Consider the following 27,974-nt stretch of genomic DNA (forward strand, 5'->3'; position numbering starts at 1 on the left):
AATATTTTTATAATATTTATAATAAATCTTTATGATCTATTTTAAAATTTAAGATCACAAAATTATTTTGATAAATATAAAATATTTAAATAATTATTATAAATATTTTGTACATATTTTATACTTATGGTGTGCTGTCTGGGTTTTGGCATTTGATAAAATATGAAAGTATATTATTCATTGTAAATTAACGTGACGTGTAAATAGTCCTGGAAAATTCTTTTCTGGCGTTTTTTGAAACGCCCAGACCGTACGTGCCCAGGCAAAAAATCGCGAAGACTACTCTGCGACCTGCGAGAATCTGAAGCGCACAAGAGCATGCAGTTGGCAGCACTGGCCGGCAGTAAAATGGCGTGGTCGTTTCGCCGGAAGAGTGAGTGCGGGCCAAAAACGTGTGTGTACGACGTCACTAGCGCATCAGGCTTGACATGTAAATGATAAATGAGCGTATAGTCGATTAAGGACAGCCTCGCGCCTGTTTGTCTTTGCCGTATCGACGCTCCACCGAGTGTCCGATGATATTCCGGTGATACGTTTCTGACAGCGTGTCCGCAATGGCCGATGAGTCCGCTCCGCTGCCGAAGAGGCGCCAATTGGTAAACAAAGAGCACGCGCGAATCCCGGCGTCGAAACAATTCGACCGAGTGTGTTTTTCTCATCGCTTATGTGATTCTATTTGCAGCGGGAAAGAACTAGAAAATTGTACACCGATGACTGGACCTTAGGCGACGAGGAAATCGAAGGTCGCAGAACTTTCCAGCTCGACGAGAAGATCGAATGCGAGAGGTATGACCTGAACAATTTCAGTGGCCTCTTTCGTGAGATGACTGGACCGGAGCTAAATCTCATGTATCTGCAAAAATACGGTCTGCAGATACCGCTGCTGTTTAAGGAGAAGTCAGGGCTGGGATTGCGAGTGCCCAGTTCCAATTTCTCCATCAACGATGTGAGAACTTGCGTCGGTAAGTTCTAGGTATGGAAAAGAAAATATTACATATAGCAGATTAATAATGTTTGTACGATAGGTTCTAAGAGAATACTGGATGTTATGGATGTTAATACTCAAAAGAACGAAGATATGACAATGAAAGAATGGCAAAAGTATTACGAGGATTCTAACAAGGAGCGTCTGTTGAATGTGATTTCCTTAGAGTTTAGTCACACCAAGTTAGAGAATTATGTACAGTCACCTGCATTAGTGCGACAAGTCGATTGGGTAGATGTAGTGTGGCCAAGGCATTTGAAAGATGCTCAAGTGGAATCTACAAATCTTTTAGAAGACATGATGTATCCAAAAGTGCAAAAGTACTGTTTAATGTCGGTGAAAGGTTGTTACACTGATTTTCACGTTGATTTTGGTGGTACAAGTGTGTGGTATCACATTTTGCGTGGTGGCAAAATATTCTGGCTGATTCCACCAACTGAGAAAAACTTGGCTCTTTATCAAGAGTGGGTGTTGAGTGGTAAACAGTCGGATGTTTTTTTCGGTGATATGGTAGACAGATGTGGCAGGATAAGTCTAACAGCTGGTATGACGCTATTCATACCAACTGGTTGGATACACGCTGTATACACTCCTCAGGATTCTTTGGTTTTCGGTGGAAACTTTCTCCACAGTTTCGGCATAGAGAAGCAATTGAAAGTGGCGCAAGTGGAAGAGCACACAAAAGTGCCACAAAAATTTCGGTATCCATTCTTCACAGAAATGTTATGGTAAGAATCAATTATATATATATATATATATATATATATATATATATATATATATATAATATTATTAATATTGATATAATTGATATGTGTTATTGCAAACATTTATATATTTTTACAGGTATGTTCTTGAAAGATACGTGCATGTGCTTTTGGGTAGGACTCATTTGGAAATATCCGAATCGCAACGGCAGCATTCAGTTCCACAACAACACCAGCATATACATATAACACCGTTTGAGTTGCATGGTTTAAAAGCGATAGTTATGTATTTGCATTCACTGCCATCGACGAAGAAAAATGTCCCAGAATTGATACGTGATCCGGTTGCTCTTATTCATGACGTTCGATGTTTGGTAGAACAACATAGGAACGACAGTCCAGAAGTGGCTGTGACGGGCAACCCTGTGTTGCCGCCACCGCCACCCTTGACTATCGCAGACAGGGTGTCTATCCATTATTTACTACACATAGATAATTGAAATAAACACATATTGTTTGACTATTTCTTTAATCTCGCTACTTTTGTAGGAACGTATGAGAGTAACCAGAAAAGGTTTTGTAAAGATGCAAAGGCATCACTCAGAGAAATCCGAAAGAGCGTTTCCGCGCAGGAGACGTACTAGATGCAAGAAATGCGAAGCATGCACTAGACAGGATTGTCGTGAATGCGTTTATTGCCAAGATATGGTGAAATTCGGAGGTAGTGGCCGTGCCAAACAAACGTGTTTAATGCGCCAGTGCCTAAGGCCTATGTTGCCCGTTACATCAGCTTGTAAAGTCTGTCAATTGGATGGCTGGAAACAACCACCGGCGCCATTAATGGGTATATATGATTTGCAATTAATTAAATATATTATTTATGACAACAAATAACATACTCCTAGATCAAATATTTATTTGATCAAATGTTAATTACAGGTAAACCTGTTCCCACGGCACCGTCTAGTTTAATGGAGTGTTCAGTGTGTTTCGACATTGTGCATCCAGAATGTATAGGTTTGGATTCGGAGGAAATAACAGTGAATGACGATTTGCCAAATAGTTGGGAATGTCCCCAGTGTTGCGAGCGAGGTCGAAACTTAGATTATCGGCCGCGTCAACCAAAGGCTCGCGCACGAAAATTATCAGTGTCCAGTGCAGCTTCTTCAGCCCCTTCCACAGATTCTGAACGGGCTATGACACCGAGTAAACGATCAAGGCCTGATCCCACCGAGGTAAATCAATTTTATAAAAATATATAAAGAGATCTTTGCTTAATAAAATATCTTATTCTTTAATACAATAATTTTTATACATTTTTACGTAACTAGATTTCAAGATATATCTCTAGTTGCGTTATATAGGGCGCTCCTGTATAAATTTTGCGTTCGTGTTGGTTCATTTTCTTCAGGCATGGAACGATTCGCCTGGGGAGCCAGCCGAAGGTGAGCAGAAAATGACTCAGCAGCGCATTCAACTGGCTATGCAGTTGATCGCTTCGAGTAGTAGATCTCTAGTGAAGGCGCACGTGGTGGTCAGACCAGCGCCGGTGCCACCGCTACCTATTCAAGAAACAGATAGCGAATCAAAGCAGCAGAATTCAGTGTTCAACAAAACGGCAATGCTTGCGGTATTTCGATACCTCGACATAAAGGATCTACTTAATTGTGCCTTGGTTTGCCGTACCTGGGCGAGATATAGTATAGATCCCGGTCTATGGAAGAAGATCAATATGTCACATTATAACCTAAGGTCCGTACACTTGACCGCCATCATCCGACGACAACCTGAGAGTCTTTCGCTTGACTGGACCAAGATCAATAAGATGCAGTTAGCATGGCTGTTGAGTAGATTACCGCAATTAAGAACATTATCCCTTCAGGGCTGCACTTGGTCCGGTATTCGCGCTCTGAAAAGCTGCAGCTGTCCGCCTTTAGAAACACTTAACTTGAGTTATGTTACCTATTTGAATGATGCTGTTCTGCAAGAGGTCTTAGATTCACCGACAGATTCAAGGCCTGGTCTCATCGATAAGACATCGCGATTAAAGCATTTAAAAAATCTGTCTTTGGCTGGATGCGATCTTACGGATCGAGGAGTGAAACACATAATTCAGCATCTCTCGGATCTCGAAACCCTGGATCTTTCTTCAATCGGCAGACTTACTGATTCTGGCGTAGCGCAATTGACATCATTGCCAAATTTGGCATCATTAAATCTGGCAAACTGTAAATTACTCACCGAAACGACTCTCGATCACTTGGCGAGATGTAAGGCACTTAAACGCTTGGACTTACGACACACCACTCAAGTATCGACGCAAGCCATCATCAAGTTCGCCGCGAAGAGCGAGCACAATTTACACGTGACGGACGTTAAGCTGGTGGAGGAGAAAAAGATCAAAACCGAATTCATAGGCACGTGAAAGAACGCGGGGCTCATGAGCGAGCTATTATTTAGTGCAATCTGGTTATCGTCGCGTAGAGATATCATTCGCGAAGAATTACAGTCATAATAGTACATCATGCTACGATCAGTGATTATTTATTTTGCACAAGAGAATTTATAGATATCATCTCATATCATGCATATATAATAGGAAAGAACACACATTTTTCATTTGGATAATACAGTTTTATTTAGATAAGATTAAATGCAAGAACAATTCCTTTGTGACTTAGATTTCTTCATAGTATTCTTTTCTTTCTATTGCAAATATTTTCAAACTATTATATTTGATATTAATAATTTATTTTCGTTATGTATTTTTTACATTGATCTACTTAGTTAAGCATATCATAACTCTTACAAATTATTTAAAATAATGTAAAAAGACATTATTTTTCTCTAATCATATATTCTTTCTACATTCTGAATATCATATAAAGAAATCAATAAATCTCATTTTATAATTTTCTTTTCTTTTCTCGACTTTGTGTAGAATTAAATCACAAAGATAAGATTTATTTATCAAAACCTGATAAAGTATATGAAAGTGGATAGAATATAGAAATTCTATCGAATTGTTGTTCATCAGTATTTTTTGCATAAAAAGCATTGGAAAACGAAAGTGCTCAAGAATAATTATTTATGAATAATTATTTATCTGATATGAGTTCTTCGAACATCTCATTCAAAAAAGCATAAAAACAAGAAAACTAACTGCAATCACATAGATATATTTATTCGTAAACGTGCGCTGTATATACATACACAGTGAACTGTATTGTTTCGTAACGTTAGATAGATGATCTCTACGTGTCGAAAACATCTATGTTCCGAATTTTAATTTTTGATCTAAGCTGCAATTCATAAGCGACGTCAGATGTTCTGCGCAAATCGATGTATGTACATACATATACCTGCTTTTTATATAAAAATGCATGTTTCATCTGTCTCTTTTCCTCGCTCTGTCTTCATTTATCTTTCGCAAGTATTTTACATGTTCGATTTTATGTAAAGTCAACAAAAGCGATAAATGAACTAGATGCCAATTCAAATAATACCATGCATCCCATAAAATTGTTTATTCTTATTATGTTATATGTTTGTATTATAATATTTCAAAATGGTGATGGTAAACGCCATTCTCAATTATTTTGGTCAAGAATATATTACCGCGAACGAAAAAGTCATGTTTTTTTTTTTCTTAGACAATTTAATAAGTTTCAGTGAAACTTAAGATGAAATTGTCACACTGTAACACATTGTATAATACATGTAATGCACGATAGTAATAGTCATTTGATTCTCAAATATAATTTTGATTTTTAAAAGATGCTTAATTTTATTCTCATCATCCTTCAATTATTATATTTCCTATTCCTCACTGTATATCTGTTTAAAAAAGTTGGAAGCGAGAGCTTACGATTTTTTTGTCACGCACAGTATTTTTTCACTAATAGAAAATGTTTATTAGGAGAAGAAAGATTATTCATTCCATTTCTTGAATTTTGCATTTTCCTGCCATAATCAAGAAGCAGCAACGTCATTCCGGAATCGGTAACGAAACATCAGGAGCGCGGAGCCGATCGAATCGACTAATCGTACGAAAAATGCCGGGATGGCCGCTCTTAAGTTTCTCACTGCTACATATATATCAATGAGTTAGAGAGAGAGAACGAAAAACGAAAGAGTAAGTAAGAGAGAAATTCAGATGGCATTACCGAGCAATTTATTTATTTCGTGCGTGCGCACTCCGTTTTGGCAAAACTAGCATCAAAGGCGCCGATAAAGAGTTGCGCTACTGCGGCTGCGCACCGTAATTCAATGCCAATACTGAAAATCTATAATGTACGTGACGTAAACTTTCGTAGATTTTCAGTACTAACAAATTAGGAAACGCAGCCTGTATATACTGTGATATTGTTAATACTGGATTACTGAATATTGATATGATATACGATGATGCGAATTAGTTTTAAATTAATTCTCATTAAGAATATATAATATAATACAGAGATTAAAAATGTTGAATCAAGATGTATCGAGAACTGCTATCAATAGAAGTTTAATCACACTCTTTACAAAAGAATATATGTTTATTTGATTAGAAAAACAACAATTTGAATAATAACTTCTACAAGAGCCTTCATCCAAAGGAATGGTATGTGTGCATCAAGACTCCGCATTATATAAATTGATCGAAATAGCATTCTAGTTACATTCGTATTATTTATATTGTAAAATATGGAAAACACGTTCTCGCCCAACAACTCTATTTTATTAAGAATTTTAAAGAAAATTAATTTCTCTTATATATATAAAATTATTTACTGGTAAACAAAACTAATAATAATAATCTACGTTTTGATAATAGATAAATTTTTTGCAAAAACTAATTTTTATTATATATCATTTTTTTTACAAAATTTTTTACATCTTGAATATAAATTTTACTTTGAACAATAGAACTTTATTTACTATTACTTTATTTAATATTACGTTTTATGATAATATCTCTGTACTTTTAGAAGGATTGATGATGAGTCTCTGTACGTGTAACCTAAGGAATCATTATACGTACACATGCTCCAGCCATTTTGCAACCATAATAAATTGGTCCTTTAAATTTTTCAAAATGTGATGAACGGTATGCTCCATTGTGCATAAACGAAATCCATCTCAGACCATGTCCATAGTTAGTAAATATATGCGACATCTATTTATTATTTGCATAAAGAGCACATATAAAAACAACAAAAATTAAAGGTAACATATTTTAAAACTGTCAAGTGAAATTAAAAGTTTCATGGATACTCACATATTGCCATTTGCCTAATCTCTCTCCTTCAATGACATCTGTAAATTGGAACCTGTCTAAAGTATTTAAGGTTTGTGAACGAGTTTTTGAACAGCTTAACAATTCAATCTCGCATTCATATACCGCTGGGAAATTCTTTTGACAACTATACCATTCACTAATCTGTAATATACAAGATATTATGATTTAAATATATTTTTATTTTAAGAATTTTATAGAGCATTTTGAATTAAATAACTCATTGCAATTAGTGACATTACCATTATAGGTGGTTGCAAAACATCCAGAATATATGGATCGAATTCTTCGGAGATTACATCAATATTCTGTACTTTGTTAATAATTCGGTCACTTCGTCTCGAATTGATTTTGAAATCATAAAAAGTCGCAAAACAGTACTGATTTCCTTCAAATACCGGTTCGGTCAACAATAATGCCGGCATACCAGAGGGCGGATTCTCGATTTTCCAACAACTAGATGGCAATGCTGAAATTATTTCATGGGAAATGTCCCAATATTGAAAACCTTTCTCGCCGGAATGATTCTTCAACAGATTCTTCCTCTCGAACGGTGGGTTTTTTTTGTATATGAGATAGAACACTTGCCAAGGTAGCTCCTCACGACGCGAAAATAATTTATTTAGTAGCAATCCCGCCTTTTTCCACCAAACATAATTCTGTATTACCATCTTCCATTGCTTGCATACTAGTTGACAATTCAGTAGGGTTCTACGATCAAGGTAGCAAAAGATTTTCGTTAGTAATTCAATCGATATATCTCTCTTACAAATCCTCAATCCATTGCAATCTACATCGGATATCATGCAAGAAGAATCTGCGTCCGTATCGCGATTTTCTGCCATGTTGTCTAATATTAATAAACGAATGATTAAATTGCTACAATATGTTACATTGAATCTTACAATATTATATTATTATTATATCAATGTCATCGATGTTGTTTTGACATTAAGCCAGGACATTTTTGGAGAAATATATATCTTAATATTTATTTTGTATTGTTTGAAGAGAAATGTTTGGTAAAAAAGAATATAAATTTGTTTTTGTATGTTTGTGTATAAATCTCCCTCTTTATTCAAAGAAATATGCTTTATATATATATATATCTCACATAAATTCTAATATGCATAACATAAACGTGCTAATATTCTTTGTACAAATATTACTAATTTTTAAATTCAAAAGTTATATATTATAAAATTTTTACATTTAATAATATTCTCTTGTTATTGCTTTCAAATATGTAAATAAGATGTGTAATAAAATAAGAGATAGGGAAACAAACTGAAATTATAAATAATTATATTTTTATTTTCTACAGAATAATATATTTAAAGTCACAATACAAAACAGTGTTTATAGTCACAGATAATAATGGTTATAATCACAGATTAATAGAAAGTTTGCATTTTCACATTTTCCAGCTTCTATCTTTATTTTTATGGAATAAGACTGCTTGCAATGACCCTTGCATGATAACACATCAGCTATTAAATTAATAAACACTTCAGTTTTCTCAGTTCTGAAACTATATTCTTCCGATCCGTGCGAAGGACAGTTAATTCAATTTTAATTTATCATCTACAATTATTAGATAAATATATTAAGCAAATATTATATTCAAGTATATTAACGATCATATTAATAATGATAAGCCGAAATGTATCGATTACATTGTGGAAACTTATTACCGTCTTATCTTGTTCGGCTAAAAATTTACATTCTTGTCGCCAATATTTGTGTAATGATCCTTTATCGTAGGTATTCGATAAATATATGTTGGTTTAATTTTTTTTTATATTTATGTTTTCAACGTTTTTTTTTTCAGAATGGCTTCAGTAAAAGTAGCTTATGCTTTGTACGAATCAGTAGAGAAACATGGGTGGAATCAAAATGCAGAGCATTCCATTATAATAATGCATTGCCTCTTTAGTTCGAAAAACAATTGGGATATACCCATCAAAAACAATTGATAAAAAAACCAAGCGCAAGGTAGTTCACTCTCATAATTTATAAATTAACGCTAATAAGTCTTAAAATCTTAGATTAAAATTTTTTGATATTTTATTTAAAAATATATATTTATTTATATTGTTAGTTATATCTGCAAAAGAAATATTGCACTTAAAAAAAATTATTGTATTATAACTGGTCATAGCAGTAGATGCTAGAAATCAAGGTGATTCCACATATGTCAAATATGTTTTATGAGAATATGGCTATGAGAAGATGTGATGCAGCTTCTGAATAATCTAGGGTTTGAGAAAGCTATTCTACTTGGCCACAATGTGGGTGCCTTGACTTCGAGAAATTAGCAATTATTGATATGTTTCCCATAAGAAGTCCCAGTTTTAATCTCTTGCTGACAAAGAAAATCTTTGAAGCAATGAGTTCATTAGATGGAAATCCTACTTTATCAGAAGCATGTAAAATAATAGACCAACAGCTTGAAAAATTTATTATATCCAGCATAATACATCAGGTATATTTTTTCCACTTTTTTTATACTTAAAATGGGAAAGCCATATCTATAGTACATTTCTCTGCAGTTCTTCTAATAGCCAACTTGGTAGAAGTGGGTGTGGGAAAGTACAAATGGTACCAGAATTTACCAGTATTAGGGCAACATTCACAACTGACTCGCTGTATTTTCCAAGATAGATTAAAGATATATATATATATATATATATATATATATATATATATATATATATGTGCATATATATATATGCAAAACCAACATAATTCATAGGCGGTGCTAACAGTGAATATATTCCTATGGAAAATCACGACGCGATTAAAAAATTATTTCCCTTGGCGGAATTTCGTTACATAGAGGGTGCAAAAATCATTGGGTTCACGTCAGACAAATCTATCGATTTATCGATGTTTTAGAGAATTTTATAAATCGGCCGACTTTTGATGCTCATATATGGAAAAAGTGTATATATGTAAAAAGGAGAAAAAACTTGTAAATTGTTCTTTGTAAATATATATATGTATTTCAGATAATAACATTACAGAACAATATGAAAAATATCTAAATAATATGTAGTGTAAAAGTGAAAGAAACTGCAGATTATGCAGTTAATTGATCAAAAGCGCCATTAAGCATTGAAAAGCTCCATTCTCATCAATATCTTTCAGTCATCTTTTCGCTATTGCATGTATTATCATTGTGAGAACTGTATAGGCTTTATTTAAAAAAAATTGGAGAACGGAACTAATGGACTCAAATTTCACTTCCATTTAAAGGCCAAGTATTGTGTTACATGTACTTGAGTAATGATATTCGTTAGTTATTTTATACATATATAATTATATCATACATATCGCACATAAGAAGAAATACAAAATATAACATCCTATAAAACTTGTAAGTACTTTATCTCAATAATAATTTATAAATAAATATTTTGCTAAAAAAAAATAGGAACTATAATATTTTTTAACAAATCAAACATAACTTTAGATTAAAGCATTTCTTAGATTAAAGCAAGTTATGATTACAATTATATTAATAATGATTATTTAAATACAATTACAATTAATATTAATATGATATATACATATAAAAGATACATATCATTATCATTCTATCAATTTATTATTCTATAGTTGCTTCATAATTATAAATATATAATTTTCTTCTTTTGCTTTCTATTTTATTACATATATAATATTATATATATAATTAATTATATTTTTTTCTTATTATTTTACATATTTTTAAAAATATATTATTAACAATTTATCTCTTTATATTTTTTATTAAAATACATTATTTTAGATTATTATTTATTGCTACATAATGTATCAACGAGTTAGAGAGAGAACGAAAAACGAGAAAGTAAATAAGAGAAATTCAGATGGCATTACCGAGCAATTTATGCGCACTTCGTTTTGGCCAACTCTACATCAAAGGCGCCGACAGGGAGTGTGGCTGCGGCATAGACATAATATATCTAGACCGTGTGTTGAAGAGTGGGGGTAAAGGATGGTGCATATGTAAAGACAGAAAAGGACTTCATGCCCCTTGCATTTTTTCTCACTCGTACGTAGCGTAGCTAAAGAGAGCTCTACGCTACGTGCGAGCGAGAGAGAACGCAACGGGCACGAAACACAGTGTATCCTTTTCTATATAACCTTTACCCCCACTCCTTAAATAAAGGCAAATGCTCGATCTAGATATATTATGTCTATGGGCTGCGCATTATAATTCTCTGCTAGTACTGAAAATCTATAGTGTACGTGACGTAAACTTTCGTAGATTTTCAGTACTAACAGTGAATTGCGGAACGCAGCCTGCATATACTGTGGTATTGTTAATACTGGATTATTGACTACTGATATGATATACGATAGTGCGAATCAATTTTAATTTAATTCTCCTTAAGAATATATAATATAATACAGAGATTAAAAATGTTGAATCAAGATGTATCGAGAACTGCTACCAATAGAAGTTTAATCACACTCTTTACAAAAGAATATATGTTTATTTGATTAGAAAAACAACACAATTTGGATAATAGCTTCTACAAGAGCCTTCATCCAAAGGAATGGTATGTGTGCATCAAGACTCCGCATTATATAAATTGATCGAAATAGCATTCTAGTTACATTCGTACTATTTATATTGTAAAATATGGAAAACACGTTCTCGCCCAACAACTCTATTTTATTAAGAATTTTAAAGAAAATTAATTTTTCTTATATATATAAAATTATTTAATGGTAAACAATAACAATAATAATCTACGTTTTGATAATAGATAAATTTTTTGCAAAAACTAGTTTTTATTATTCTATATCATTTTTTTTTTTATAAAATTTTTCACATCTTGAATATAATTTCTACTCTGAACAATATAACTTTATTTACTATTACTTTATTTAATACTACGTTTTATGATAATATCTCTGTACTTTTAGAAGAACTGATGATGATCTGTATGTATACCCTGAGGAATCATTATACGTACACATGCTCCAGCCATTTTGCAACCATAACAAATTGGTTCTTTAATTGGTAAATGGTATGCTCCATTGTGCATAAACTTAATGTATCTCAAACCACTTCCATAGTTTGTAAATACATGTGACATCTATTTATGCATAAAGATCACATATAAAAACAACAAAAATTAAAGGTAACATATTTTAAAATTGTCAAGTGAAACTAAAAGTTTCATGGATATTCACATTTTGCCATTTGCCCAATCTATCTCCTTCAATAATATCTGTAAATTGAAAACTGTCTAAAGTATTTAAGTTTAGTGAACGTGTTTTCGGATAGCTTAACAATTCAACCTCGCATTCATATATCGCTGGGAAGTTCTTTTGACAACTATACCATTCACTAATCTATAATATACAAGATATTATGATTTAAATATATTTTTATTTTAAGAATTTTATAGAGCATTTTGAATTAAATAACTCATTGCAATTAGTGACATTACCATTATAGGTGGTTGCAAAACATCCAGAATATATGCATCGAATCCTTGGGAGATTACATCAATTTGCTGTGTTTTTTTAGTAATTGGGTCACGTCCTTCTAATTTTGAATGGATTTTGAAATCGCGAAAAGTCGCAAAACAGTACGGATTTCCTTCAAATACCGGTTCGCTGAACGGTAATTCCGGCACACCAGAGGGCGGATTTTCGATTTTCCAACAACTATATGGTAATGTTCTAATTCTATAATGTAGAAAGTTCCAATATTGAAAACGTTGCTCGCCGGAATGATTCTTCAACAGATTCTTCCTCTCGAACGGTGGTTTTTTTTTGTATATGAGATAGTACACTTGCCAAGCTAGATCCTCACGACGCGAAAATAATTTATTCAGTAGTAATCCCGCCTTTTTCCACCAAACGTAATTCTGTATTACCATCTTCCATTGCTTGCATACTAGTTGACAATTCAGTAGGGTTCTACGATCAAAGTAGCAAAAGATTTTCGTTAGTAATTCAATTGATATATCTGTCTTACAAATCTTCAATCCATTGCGATCTTTATTGGATATCATGCAAGAAGAACCTGCGACCGTATCGTGACTTTGTGCCATGTTGTCTAATATTAATAATAAACGAATGACTCAATTGTTATAAAACGTTACATTGAATTTAACAATATTATATTATTATTATATCAATGTCATCGATGTTATTTTGACATTAGCCAGGACATTTTTGAAGAAATATATATCTTAATATTTATTTTGTATTGTTTGAACAGAAATGCCTTTGGTAAAAAGAATATAAATATGTTTTTGTATGTTGTGTATAAATCTGCCTCTTTATTCAAAGAAATATGTTTTATATATATATATATATATATATATATATATATATATATATATATATATATACATACATAAATTCTAATATGCATACCATAAACATGCTAATATTCTTTGTACAAATATTTCTAATTTTTAAATTCAAAAGTTATATATTATAAAATTTTTACATTTAATAATATTCTCTTGTTATTGCTTTCAAATGTGTAAATAAGATGTGTAATAAAATAAGAGACAGGGAAATTGTAATTATAAATAATTTTATTTTTATTTTCTATAAAATAATATGTTTAATGTCACAATACAAAACAGTGTTTATAGTCACAGATAATAGTGGTTATAATCACAGATTAATAGAAAAGTTTGCATTTTCACATTTTCCAGCTTCTATCTTTATTTTTATGGAATAAGACTTTGCTTGCAATGACCCTTGCATGATAACACATCAGCTATTAAATTGATAAACACTTCAGTTTTCTCAGTTCTGAAACTATATTTTTCCGATCCGTGCGAAGGACAGTTAATTCAATTTTAATTTATCATCTACAATTGTTAGATAAATATATTAAGCAAATATTATATTCAAGTATATTAACGATCATATTAATAATGATAAGCCGAAATGTCGATTACAATGTGGAAAAAATCGATTACATTGTGGAAACTTATTACCGACTTATCTTGTTCGGCTAAAAATTTACATTCTTGTCGCCAATATTTGTGTAATGATCCTTTATCGTATTCGATAAATATATGTTGGTTTAATTTTTTTTTTATATTTATGTTTTTAACGTTTTTTTTTTTTTTCAGAATGGCTTCAGTAAAAGCAGCATATGCTTTGTACGAAAAGTAGAGAAACATGGGTAGAATCAAAATGCAGAGCAATCCATTATAATAATGCATTGCTTCTTTAGTTCGAAAAACAATTGGGATATACTATCAAAAACAATTGATAAAAAAACCAAGCACAAGGTAGTTCACTCTTATAATTTATAAATTAACGCTAATAAGTCTTAAAATTTTAGATTAAAATTTTTTGATATTTTTTATTTAAAAATATAATGTATTTTTTTATATTATTAGTTTTATATTATTAGTATTTGCAAAAGATATATCTTTGTATTACACTTAAAAAAATTATAGCATAACAGGTTATAGCAATAGATGCTAGAAATCATGGTGATTCCACATATATCAAACATGTCTTATGAGAATATGGCTATGAGAAGATGTGATACAGCTTTTGAATAATCTGGGGTTTTGAAAAAGCTATTTTATTTGGCCACAGTATGGATGCCTTGACTATGAGAAAGTAACAATTGATATATTTTCTATAAGAAGTCCTAGTTCTAATCTCTTGCTGATAAAGAAAATCTTTGAAGCAATGAGTTTAGCAGAAGTCCTAATTTATCTGAAGCATGTAAAATAATAGATCAACAGCTTGAAAAATCTATTACATCTAACATAATACATCAGGTAAATTTTTTCCACTTTTTTTTATACTTAAAATGGGAAAGCCATATCTACATAGTACATTTCTCTGCAGTTCTTCTAATAACCAACTTGGTAGAAGTGGGTATGGGAAAGTACAAATGGTGCCAGAATTTACCAGTATTAGTGCAAACATTCACAACTGACTCGCTGTATTTTCCAAGATAAATTAAAGATATATGCAGAACCAACATTATTCATAGGCGATGCTAATAGTGAATATATTCCTATGGAAGATCACGACGCGATTAAAAAATTATTTCCCTTGGCGGAATTTCGTTACATAGAGGGTGCAAAAATCATTGGGTTCACGTCAGACAAATCTATCGATTTATCGATATTTTATAGAATTTTATAAATCTGCCGACTTTTGATGCTCATATATGGAAAAAATGTATATATGTAAATAAATATGTAAAAAAGGAGAAAAAACTCGTAAATTGTTCTTTGTAAATATATATATGTATTTCAGATGATAACATTGCAGACCAATATGAAAAATATCCAAATAATATGTAGTGTAAAAGTGAAAGAAACTGCAGATTATGCAGTTAATTGATCAAAAGCGCCATTAAGCGTTGAAAAGCTCCATTCTCATCAATATCTTTTAGCCATCTTTTCACTATTGCATGTATTATTGTGAGAACTGTATAGGCTTTATTTAAAAAAAATTAGAGAACGGAACTAATGGACTCAAATTTCACTTCCATTTAAAGGCCAAGTATTATGTGTTACGTGTACTTGAGTAATGATATTCGTTAGTTATCTTATACATATATAATTATATCATACATATCGCACATAAGAAGAAATACAAAATAAAACATCCTATAAAACTTGTAAGTACTTAATCTCAATAATAATTTATAAATAAATATTTTGCTAAAAAAAAAATAGGAACTGTAATATTTTTTAACAAATCAAACACAACTTTAGATTAAAGCAAGTTATGATTACAATTATATTAATAATGATTATTTAAATACAATTACAATTAATATTAATATGATATATACATATAAAAGATATCATTATCATTCTATCAATTTATTATTCTATAGTTGCTTCATAATTATAAATATATAATTTTCATCTTTTTGCTTTCTATTTTATTACATATATAATATTATATATATAATTAATTATATTTTTTTCTTATTATTTTACATATTTTTAAAAATATATTATTAACAATTTATCTCTTTATATTTTTTATAAAAATACATTATTTTAGATTATTATTTATTGCTACATATGTATCAACGAGTTAGAGAGAGAACGAAAAACGAGAAAGTAAATAAGAGAAATTCAGATGGCATTACCGAGCAACTTATTTCGCATATCCGCACTCCGTTTTGGCCAACTCTACATCAAAGGCGCCGACAGGGAGTGTGGCTGCGCCATTGACATAATATATCTAGACCGTGTGTTGAAGAGTAAGGATAAAGAATGGTGCACCTGTGAAGGTAGAAAAGGACTTTCTGCCCCTTGTGTTTTTTCTTGTACGTAGCATATCTAAAGAAAGCGCCACGCTGCGTGCCAGCGAGAGAGAACGCAACGGGCACAAAACAGAGTGTATCCTTTTCTATATAACTTTTACCTCCACTCCTTAAATAAAGGCAAATGCTCGGTCTAGATATATTATGTCTATGGGCTGCGCACTGTAATTCACTGCTAGTACTGAAAATCTATAGTGTATGTGACGTAGGTGTAACGTCCTGCCAATTTTAAAAACTATATATTAGCTAGTAATTAAGTACCGCTTTTATCCCTACAAAATACCTATAGAATAATTACGTAATCCATTTGCTTTTATTTTAATTGTTGACTAATTTCATTAATCGCTTATTATTTTAGTTCCATATGGTTATTTAGCCTAAAACCTAAATATATTTTAATGCTTTTAGTAATAATAATCGATGGCGCAAGGAATTGAGAATTCCTTGGATTGACGAATCAGGAAGCATTATTTAGAACTAGCTAGTTTTACAGCAGTGACTTCTAGAACTAACCTGCTGATTACTTTAAGAACGAACTTGCGAGCGAGTTTCATACTCGATAATATCGATACTAATATCTAACTTTTAAGATTTTAATACTTAATCATACAGACAAATAGATATAATAATTACTCACTCTTAAATTGAGGAGTAAATGCGTCGTACTTTATGGAATCATAAAACGTATATAATAATAATTTGTTGACTACAATTTGTTGAATATTTATAATTATTTTATCCAAAACATCACATATAAAACTTTCAATACTATATCCAATACAATTATACTTTATAAATAATTAAAATCATATTAATTAAAACAGGTTATTATATAATGCGCGAATGCTTCCATAAAGAAATGATTTTAATAAAATTAATATGCTTTATTGTAGTATCGATCAAGCGACCATAAATATAAATTTAAGAGGATTATATTCTATGGAATCATAAATTATATACATTGCATATAATACAAATAAGTTATCTAAAATATCTATATTTTTAAACTATAGAATGCCATAACTTTAATTAAATTACCAACTTATTATCAGAACTGAAATAAATAGAACAAATGATTCCATAAATTAATAAGCATAAATATTAACCATATTATTAAGGATTTTATATTATAAAATATTAACTAAGCTTAAGAAGAGAATGCGCATAAGAGGCCTCATGTTAGTGAAACCTGATATTGCGAGCGATAAGTCGAACGGACATGCGACGGCTACGACCACGAGCGCCGAAACTCAATAGTCAGATAAACATATCGATCGACAATTCTCAGAAGAATTGTTGTTAAAAATCTTTCTTCTCAGAAGTCCTTCACTGAATCATTCTAAGAATCTTCCAGAGCGCGACGCGTGTGCTGCGCACGGCCCGAAGACCCTTTGTTTCGACAGTATATAAGCCGGCGATTTCGAACCTTCGGAGCAGTCAAATCGGGGCAGTCAATTCAGAGCATTACGTTCATTGCAGTCAAATCGGGCAGTCAAATCGGAACAGTCAATTCAGAGCATTACGTTCAGATCATTCAATCATAGCATTACATTCAGTTCGGTCAGTCAATTAAGAGATCTTCAAGCATTCGAATCATTTATTCTTAGCTAACATTATTCATTACTATTTCCTTACTATTTCGTACAAGTATTTGCTCCGTATTATTCTTTCATTGTTCGCGTACTATTCACTATTCCATTTCGATTAATATAATTGTCGATTCAGTGTTAAGTTGTGTAAAATTAAAGAAATAATAAAGAACTTTGTGCATACATCTGTGTACTTTTATCCGGCCTACTTCATCCACGACCGAGGTCTTAAAGGACGAGAGAAGGGCTTAACAAGGTACGACCAGAACTTGAACAGAAGGAAAGATTTTTCTGCCACATCACGGTAAGTACTTACAATTACTATAAATCCCATCTTTCCATAAATATTAGAAACTTTATTTGAATTAACTGACAACCCCTAATATCAATTAATTATCTTTTCATCCTCTAAATAATAAGAAATCCTCTGTCAAGCATTAGCATGTGGCTGACAGTTTCCAGTCAGTCAACTTTAATCTATTATCCTACTATTATTTAAAACACACCCTAATATCAATACTAAGTAAGATTTATAAATTCCATGCAAAATATATACTACTGTTGTCATTTGAACCTGACTTAATCTTGCAACACTTTGCTCTTTTTCCCGAAAATCCATCGTTGCCGAGCGCTTATGGTGCCCCTGGCGACTCCTCCTTCTTCCTAAATTCTGAATGTAATCCTAACCTCGTTGCCGAGCGCTTATGGTGCCCCTGGCGACTTCCTCCTTTCTTCTTGAATTCTTTATATAACCCTTAAACCTAGTTGCCGAGCGCTGATCGAGGTGCCCTGGCGGCGTTTCCTATCAATTTAAAAATCTCCCACAAGAAATGACAACAGGAGATTAAATTATAATCAAATTTATTATCTAATTTTCTGAACACAACCCAACCCTTGAACCTAGTTGCCGAGCGCTAATTACGGTGCCCTGGCGACATTCGACCTCTTTTCTAAACCTTCCCTTTCTATCAGAAATTTAGAGTCATAATATAATCAAGTATTGATATTAAATAAAAGACCTTATCCTTTAGACAATTCTCATAATAAATTAATTCGATCTAACTAACTCTCTATTATTTAGTGTCCACAATTTGTTAACTATCCTTAATTTCTATCATAATGTTCCTTTTCAAATCTTAATTCTCTAACTCTTACGGTTTCTAATTAATATATATATATCTTAAGTAACAAGCCCCTTGCATATGGTGAATCCGCAATACAAGCGAACTTGCCGCTAAAACGCAACCATAATCGATATCTTTCTTTTATTATAATATTAAAGGTCTATTCTTTAAATCTGATTAACCTTCGAATTACGTATACCTAGTTGCGTCCATATCCCTAAAATACCTAGTGAAACTTCCTAGTAACCAAATAGTTCCGCGCCTACATCATTCCCCTAAAACCACTAAATTAGTCCTAGCTCTCGGCGTCCCTGGGGTATAGCCGGTGGAAGCAGGTTGCCCTATAAAAGTAGAGAGCAATCTTTTTCTCACTAACTGAGGTATAGAGAGAGAAAGAGCGTCGCTGAGACGTAACACAGGTTTTAGGCTAAATAACCATATGGAACTAAAATAATAAGCGATTAATGAAATTAGTTAACAATTAAAATAAAAGCAAATGGATTAAGTAATTATTCTATAGGTATTTTGTAGGGATAAAAGCGGTACTTAATTAATAGCTAAAATATAGTTTTTAAAATTGGCAGGACGTTACAATATCTAAAGAAAGCGCCACGCTGCGTGCGAGCGAGAGAGAACGCAACGGGCACAAAACAGAGTGTATCCTTTTCTATATAACCTTTACCTCCACTCCTTAAATAAAGGCAAATGCTCGGTCTAAATATATTATGTCTATGGGCTGCGAGATTGTAAAGGGGAGTATATATTTTGCATAAGCGCATAACCATAAGTATAAGGAAATTGATTGGTTCATTTTCTTATGCATACATTTGTGGACCAATCAATTTCTTTATGTTTATGGTTATGCGCTTATGCAAAAGTGTGTACTCCCCGCTTAATTCTCTGCTAGTACTGAAAATCTATAGTGTATGTGACGTAAACTGTTGATTTTCAGTACTACAATGAATTACGGAACGCAGCCTGTATATACTGTGGTATTGTTAATACTGGATTACTGACTACTGGTTACTGATATGATATACGATAGTGCGAATCAGTTTTAATTTAATTCTCATTAAGAATATATAATATAATACAGAGATTAAAAATGTTGAATCAAGATGTATCGAGAACTGCTACCAATAGAAGTTTAATCACACTCTTTACAAAAGAATATATGTTTATTTGATTAGAAAAACAACAATTTGGATAATAGCTTCTACATGAGCCTTCATCCAAAGGAATAGTATGTGCATCAAGATTCCGCATTATATAAATTGACCGAAATAGCATTCTAGTTACATTCGTATTATTTATATTGTAAAATATGGAAAACACGTTCTCGCCCAACAACTCTATTTTATTAAGAATTTTAAAGAAAATTAATTTCTCTTATGTATATAAAATTATTTACTGGTAAAAACAAAACCAATAACAATAATAATCTATGTTTTGATAATAGATAAATTTTTTGCAAAAACTAGTTTTTATTATTATATATTTTTTTTTTATAAAATTTTTTACATCTTCAGTATAAATTTTACTCTGAACAATATAATTTTAATTACTATTACGTTATTTATTATTACGTTTTATGATAATATCTCTATACTTTTAGAAGGATTGATGATGAAGCTCTGTATATGTAACCTAAGGAATCATTATACGTACACACGCTCCAGCCATTTTGCAACCATAATAAATTGGTTCTTTAATTGGTAAAAAGTATGCTCCATTGTGCATAAACTTAATGCATCTTAGACCACATCCATAGTTTGTAAATACATGCGACATCTATTTATGCATAAAGATCACATATAAAAACAACAAAAATTAAAGGTAACATATTTTAAAATTGTCAAGTGAAACTAAAAGTTTCATGGATATTCACATATTGCCATTTGCCCAATCTCTTTCTTTCAATGACATCTCTAAGTCGGAACCTGTCTAAAGTATTTAAGTTTAGTGAACGTGTTTTTGGACGGCTTAACAATTCAACCTCGCATTCATATATCGCTGGGAAGTTCTTTTGACAACTATACCATTCACTAATCTATAATATACAAGATATTATGATTTAAATATATTTTTATTTTAAGAATTTTATAGAGCATTTTGAATTAAATAACTCATTGCAATTAGTGACATTACCATTATAGGTGGTTGCAAAACATCCAGAATATATGGATCGAATCCTTCAGAGATTACATCAATTAGCTGTATTTTTTTACAAATTGAGTCAGGTCCTTGGAATTCCGAATGGATGTTGATATCGCGAAAATTCGCAAAACAGTACTGATTTCCTTCAAATACCGGTTCGGTCAACGGTAATTCTGGCACACTACAGGGCGGATTCTCGATTACCCAACAGCTATATGGTAATGTTTTATTTCTATAATATAGAAAGGTCCAATATTGAAAAAATTTCTCGCCGGAATGATTCTTCAACAGATTCTTCCTCTCGAACGGTGGTTTTGTTTTGTATATGAGATAGAACACTTGCCAAGGTAGCTCCTCACGACGCGAAAATAATTTATTCAGTAGTAATCCCGCCTTTTTCCACCAAACGTAATTCTGTATTACCATCTTCCATTGCTTGCATACTAGTTGACAATTCAGTAGGGTTCTACGGTCAAGGTAGCAAAAGATTTTCGTTAGTAATTCAATCGATATATCTCTCTTACAAATCCTCAATCCATTGCAATCTACATCGGATATCATGCAAGAAGAATCTGCGTCCGTATCGCGATTTTCTGCCATGTTGTCTAATATTAATAAACGAATGATTAAATTGTTATAATAAATTACATTGAATCTAACAATATTATATTATTATTATATCAATGTCATCGATGTTGTTTTGACATTAGCCAGAACATTTTTGAAGAAATATATATCTTAATATATATTTTGTATTGTTTGAACAGAAATGCCTTTGGTAAAAAAGAATATAAATATGTTTTTGTATGTTGTGTATAAATCTGCCTCTTTATTGAAAGAAATATGTTTTATATATATATATATATATATATATATATATATATATATATATATATATATACATACACATACACACACATACATAGCAAGCGCGCGCACACACACACACACACACAAATTCTAATATGTATAACATAAACATGTTAATATTCTTTGTACAAATATTTGTAATTTTTAAATTCAAAAGTTATATGTTATAAAATTTTTACATTTAATGATGTTCTCTTGTTATTGCTCTTAAATGTGTAAATAAGATGTGTAATAAAATAAGAGACAGGGAAACAAAGTAAAATTATAAATAATTTTATTTTTATTTTCCATAAAATAATATGTTTAATGTCACAATACAAAACAGTGTTTATAGTCACAGATAATAGTGGTTATAATCAGACAGTTTAATAGAAAGTTCGCATTTTCACATTTTTCAGTTTCTATCTTTATTTTTATGGAATAAGAGTTTCCTTGCAATGACCCTTGCATGATAACACATTAGCTATTAAATTGATAAACACTTCAGTTTTCTCAGTTTTGAAACTATATTCTTCCGATCCGTGCGAAGGACAGTTAATTCAATCTTAATTTATTATGTATAATTGTTAGATAAATATATTGGGCAAATATTATATTCAAGTATATTAACGATCATATTAATAATGATAAGCCGAAATGTATCGATTACATTGTGGAAACTTATTACCGACTTATCTTGTTCGGTAGAAATTTACATTCTTGTCGCCAATATTTGTGTAATGATCCTTTATCGTAGGTATTCGATAAATATATGTTGGTTTAATTTTTTTTTATATTTATGTTTTCAACGTTTGTTTTTCAGAATGGTTTCAGTAAAAGCAGCTTATGCTTTGTACGAAAAGTAGAGAAACATGGGTGGAATCAAAATGCAGAGCAATCCATTATAATAATGCATTGCCTCTTTAGTTCGAAAAACAATTGGGATATACTATCAAAAACAATTGATAAAAAAATCATGCGTAAGGTAGTTCACTCTCATAATTTATAAATTAACCCTATTAAAATCTTAGATTAAAATTTTTTGATATTTTTTATTTAAAAATATAATGTATTTTTTTATATTATTAGTTTTATATTATTAGTATTTGCAAAAGATATATCTTTGTATTACACTTAAAAAAATTATTGCATAACATGGTGATTCCACATATGTCAAACATGTCTTATGAGAATATGGCTATGAGAAGATGTGATACAGCTTTTGAATAATCTGGGGTTTGAAAAAGCTATTTTACTTGGCCACAGTATAGATGCCTTGACTGCGAGAAATTAACAATTATTGATATATTTCCTATAAGAAGTCCCAGTTCTAATCTCTTGCTGATAAAGAAAATCTTTGAAGCAATGAGTTTAGCAGAAGTCCTAATTTGAAGCATGTCAAATAATAGATCAACAGCTTGAAAAATCTATTACATCTTACATAATACATCAGGCAAATTTTTTCCACTCTTTTTTATATTTAAAATGGGAAAGTCATATTTATAGTACATTTCTCTGCAATTCTTAATAGCCAACTTGGTAGAAGTGGGTTTGGGAAAGTACAAATGGTGCCAGTATTAGTGCAAACATTCACAACTGACTCGCTATATTTCCCAAGATAGATTAAAGATATATGCAAAACCAACATTATTCATAGGCGATGCTAATAGTAAATATATTCCTATGGAAGATTACGACGCGATTAAAAAATTATTTCCCTTGACGGAATTTCGTTACATAGAGGGTGCAAAAATCATTGAGTTCACGTCAGACAAATCTATCGATTTATCGATGCTTTAGATAATTTTATAAATCGGCCAGTCTGTTTATGCTTTTATATGGAAAAAATGTATATAGGGAAATAAATATGTAGAAAAAAAGAAAAAACTTGTAAATTGTTCTTTGTAAATATATATGTGTATTACAGATGACAACATTGCAGAACAATATGAAAAATATTCAAATAATATGTAGTGTAAAAGTGAAAGAAACTGCAGATTATGCAGTTAATTGTGATCAAAAGCGCCATTAAGCATCGAAAAGCTCTGTCCTCATCAATATCTTTCAGTCATCTTTTCGCTATTGCATTATTATTGTGAGAACTGCATAGGCTTTATTTAAAAAAAATTAGAGAACGGAACTAATGGACTCACATTTCACTTCCATTTAAAGGCCAAGTATTATATTTTACATGTACTTGAGTAATGATATTGGTTAGTTATTTTATACATATATAATTATACATATCACACATAAGAAGAAAAACAAAATAAAACATCCTATAAAACTTGTAAGTACTTTATCTCAATAATAATTTATAAATAAATATTTTGCTAAAAAAAAAAATAGGAATTGTAATATTTTTTAACAAATCAAACATAACTTTAGATTAAAGCATTTCGTAGATTAAAGCAAGTTATGTTTAGAATTATATTAAATGATTATTTAAATACAATTACAATTAATATTAATATGATATATACATATAAAAGATACATAGCATTATCATTCTATCATTTTATTATTCTATAATTGCTTCATAATTGTACATATATATATATATAATTTTCTTCTTTTTGCTTTCTATTTTATTGCATATAATATATTATATATGGAGCATAATTAATTATATTTTTTTATTATTTTACATATTTTTAAAAGTATATTATTAACAATTTATCTCTATATTTTTATTAAAATACATTATTTTAGATTATTATTTATCGCTACATATGTATCATTGAGTTAGAGAGAGAACGAAAAACGAGATAGTAAATAAGAGAAGTTCAGATGGCATTACCGAGCAACTTATTTCGCATATGCGCACTCGGTTTTGGCCATCTCTACATCAAAGGCGCCGACAGGGAGTGTGGCTGCGCCATAGACATAATATATCTAGACCGTGTGTTGAGGAGTGGCTGTAAAGGTGCACATGTAAAGGTAGAAAAGGACTTTATGCCCCTTGCGTTCTTTCTCACTCGTACGTAACATAGCTAAAGAAAGCGCCACGCTGCGTGGAGCGAGAGAGAACGCAAGAGGCACGAAACAGTGTATCCTTTTCTATATAACCTTTACCCTTACTCCCTAAATAAAGGCAAATGTTCGGTCTAGATATATTATGTCTATGGGCTGCGCACTGTGATTCATTGCCAGGACTGAAAATCTATAGTGTACGTGACGTAAACTGTATATTTTCAGTACTAACAGTGAATTACGGAACGCAGCCTGTATATACTGTGGTATTGTTAATACTGGATTACTGACTACTGATATGATATACGATAGTGCGAATCAGTTTTAATTTAATTCTCATTAAGAATATATATTATAATACATATATTAAAAATGTTGAATCAAGATGTATCGAGAACTGCTACCAATAGAAGTTTAATCACACTCTTTACAAAAGAATATATGCTTATTTGATTAGAAATACAACAATTTGGATAATAGCTTCTACAAGAGCCTTCATCCAAAGAAATGGTATGTGTGCATCAAGACTCCGCATTATATAAATTGATCGAAATAGTATTCTAGTTACATTCGTACTATTTATATTGTAAAATATGGAAAACACGTTCTCGCCCAACAACTCTATTTTATTAAGAATTTTAAAGAAAATTAATTTCTCTTATATATATAAAATTATTTAATGGTAAACAAAACCAATAACAATAATAATCTACGTTTTGATAATAGATAAATTTTTTGCAAAAGCTAATTTTTATTATATATCATTTTTTTTACAAAATTTTTTACATCTTGAATATAAATTTTACTTTGAACAATATAACATTATTTACTATTACTTTATTTAATATTTTTACGTTTTATGATAATATCTCTATACTTTTAGAAGAATTGATGATGAAGCTCTGTATATGTAACCTAAGGAATCATTATACGTACACATGCTCCAGCCATTTTGCAACCATAATAAATTGGTCCTTCAAATGCTTCAACATGTGATGAACTGTATGTTCCATTGTGCATAAACGAAATCCATCTCAGACCATGTCCATAGTTATTAAATATATGTGACATCTATTTATTATTTGCATAAAGAGCACATATAAAAACAACAAAAATTAAAGGTAACATTTTTTAAAACTGTCAAGTGAAGTTAAAAGTTTCATGGATACTCACATATTGCCATTTGCCTAATCTCTCTCCTTCAATGACATCTGTAAATTTGAACCTGTTTGAAGTATTTAAGGATTGTGAACGTGTTTTCGGACGGCTTAATAATTTAATCTCGCATTCATATACCGCTGGGAAATTCTTTTGACAACTATACCATTCACTAATCTGTAATATACAAGATATTATGATTTAAATATATTTTTATTTTAAGAATTTTATAGAGCATTTTGAATTAAATATGTTTGTATACTCATTCCAGTTAGTGATATTACCATTATAGGTGGTTGCAAAACATCCAGAATATATGGATCGAATCCTTCGGACACTACATTAATTTGCTGTAGTTTGTTAGTAGTTGGGTAACTTCGTTGTAATCCCGAATAAATTTTGAAATCGCGATAAGTCGCAAAACAGTACTGATTTCCTTCAAATACCGGTTCGGTCAACGGTAATTCCGGCACACCGGAGGGCGGATTCTCGATTTCCCAACAACTATAGTGATGGTAAACCTTCCAATATTGAAAACGTTTCTCGCCGGAATGATTCTTCAACAGATTCTTCCTCTCGAACGGTGGTTTTTTTTTGCATATGAGATAGAACACTTGCCAAGGTAGCTCCTCACGAAACGAAAATAATTTATTCAGTAGTAATCCCGCTTTTTTCCACCAAACGTAATTCTGTATTATCATCTTCCATTGCTTGCATACTAGTTGACAATTCAGTAGGGTTCTACGATCAAAGTAGCAAAAGATTTTCGTTAGTAATTCAATTGATATATCTGTCTTACAAATCTTCAATCCATTGCTATCTTCATCGGATATCATGCAAGAAGAACCTGCGACCGTATCGTGACTTTGTGCCATGTTGTCTAATATTAATAAACGAATGACTCAATTGTTATAATACATTACATTGAATCTAACAATATTATATTATTATTATATCAATGTCATCGATGTTGTTTTGACATTAGGCCAGGACATTTTTGAAGAAATATATATCTTAATATTTATTTTATATTGTTTGAACAGAAATATTTTTAGTAAAAAAGAATATAAATTTATGTTTGTATGCTTGTGTATAAATCTTCCTTTTTATTCAAAGAAATATGCTTTATATATATATACACATAAATTCTAATATGTATAACATAAACATGTTAATATTCTTTGTACAAATATTTGTAATTTTTAAATTCAAAAGTTATATATTATAAAATTTTTACATTTAATAATATTCTCTTGTTATTGCTCTTAAATGTGTAAATAAGATGTGTAATAAAATAAGAGACAGGGAAATTGTAATTATAAATAATTTTATTTTTATTTTCTATAAAATAATATGTTTAATGTCACAATACAAAACAGTGTTTATAGTCACAGATAATAGTGGTTATAATCAGACAGATTAATAGAAAAGTTTGCATTTTCACATTTTTCAGTTTCTATCTTTATTTTTATGGAATAAGAGTTTCCTTGCAATGACCCTTGCATGATAACACATTAGCTATTAAATTGATAAACACTTCAGTTTTCTCAGTTTTGAAACTATATTCTTCCGATCCGTGCGAAGGACAGTTAATTCAATCTTAATTTATTATGTACAATTATTAGATAAATATATTAAGCAAATATTATATTCAAGTATATTAACAATCATAATAATGATAAGCTGTGTATCGATTACATTACAGAAACTTATTACCGACTTATCTTGTTCGGTTAAAAATTACATTCTTCTTGTCGCCAATATTTGTGTAATGATCCTTTATCGTAGGTATTCGATAAATATATGTTGGTTTAATTTTTTTTTATACTTTTGTTTTCAACATTTTTTTT

General features: G+C 30.9%; 3 protein-coding genes across 21 annotated transcripts; 1 reads left to right on the forward strand and 2 right to left on the reverse strand.

Moving 5' to 3' along the window:
- Nucleotides 1-330: 330 nt before the first annotated feature.
- On the forward strand, nt 331-25,232 carry LOC126854773 (jmjC domain-containing histone demethylation protein 1-like). Of its 19 annotated transcripts, XM_050601813.1 has the most exons (14): nt 331-596; nt 683-962; nt 1,026-1,713; nt 1,832-2,156; nt 2,242-2,536; nt 2,632-2,927; nt 3,104-6,298; nt 6,666-6,903; nt 12,450-12,668; nt 14,095-14,256; nt 14,428-14,760; nt 14,831-15,177; nt 23,921-24,283; nt 24,706-25,232. In XM_050601813.1, exons 1-7 carry the CDS (start codon nt 555-557, stop codon nt 4,115-4,117), a joined length of 2,940 nt encoding a protein of 979 aa, XP_050457770.1. In that variant the 5' UTR covers nt 331-554; the 3' UTR covers nt 4,118-6,298; nt 6,666-6,903; nt 12,450-12,668; nt 14,095-14,256; nt 14,428-14,760; nt 14,831-15,177; nt 23,921-24,283; nt 24,706-25,232. The 19 variants fall into 19 exon arrangements, with proteins under 19 accessions (XP_050457770.1, XP_050457762.1, XP_050457768.1 ...); XM_050601805.1 differs by lacking the exons at nt 14,095-14,256; nt 14,428-14,760; nt 14,831-15,177 and adding an exon at nt 21,436-21,491 and having other exon boundaries at nt 22,817-24,283; XM_050601811.1 differs by lacking the exons at nt 14,095-14,256; nt 14,428-14,760; nt 14,831-15,177 and adding an exon at nt 21,436-21,491 and having other exon boundaries at nt 12,522-12,668; nt 22,817-24,283.
- Nucleotides 11,908-27,971, reverse strand: LOC126854639 (F-box only protein 2-like). The gene is made up of 4 exons (XM_050601572.1): nt 26,972-27,971; nt 12,442-13,022; nt 12,182-12,343; nt 11,908-12,084 (listed from the first exon to the last, which is right to left on the reverse strand). The coding sequence occupies exons 1-4, from the start codon at nt 26,997-26,999 to the stop codon at nt 11,908-11,910; spliced, it is 948 nt and encodes a 315-aa protein (XP_050457529.1). The 5' UTR covers nt 27,000-27,971.
- Nucleotides 20,603-21,977, reverse strand: LOC126854803 (F-box only protein 2-like). The gene is made up of 3 exons (XM_050601886.1): nt 21,136-21,977; nt 20,876-21,037; nt 20,603-20,778 (listed from the first exon to the last, which is right to left on the reverse strand). Exons 1-3 carry the CDS (start codon nt 21,742-21,744, stop codon nt 20,635-20,637), a joined length of 915 nt encoding a protein of 304 aa, XP_050457843.1. The 5' UTR covers nt 21,745-21,977; the 3' UTR covers nt 20,603-20,634.
- Nucleotides 27,972-27,974: the final 3 nt, after the last annotated feature.

This window comes from Cataglyphis hispanica, chromosome 14, assembly GCF_021464435.1.
Source record: "Cataglyphis hispanica isolate Lineage 1 chromosome 14, ULB_Chis1_1.0, whole genome shotgun sequence".
Lineage (NCBI taxonomy): Eukaryota > Metazoa > Arthropoda > Insecta > Hymenoptera > Formicidae > Cataglyphis > Cataglyphis hispanica.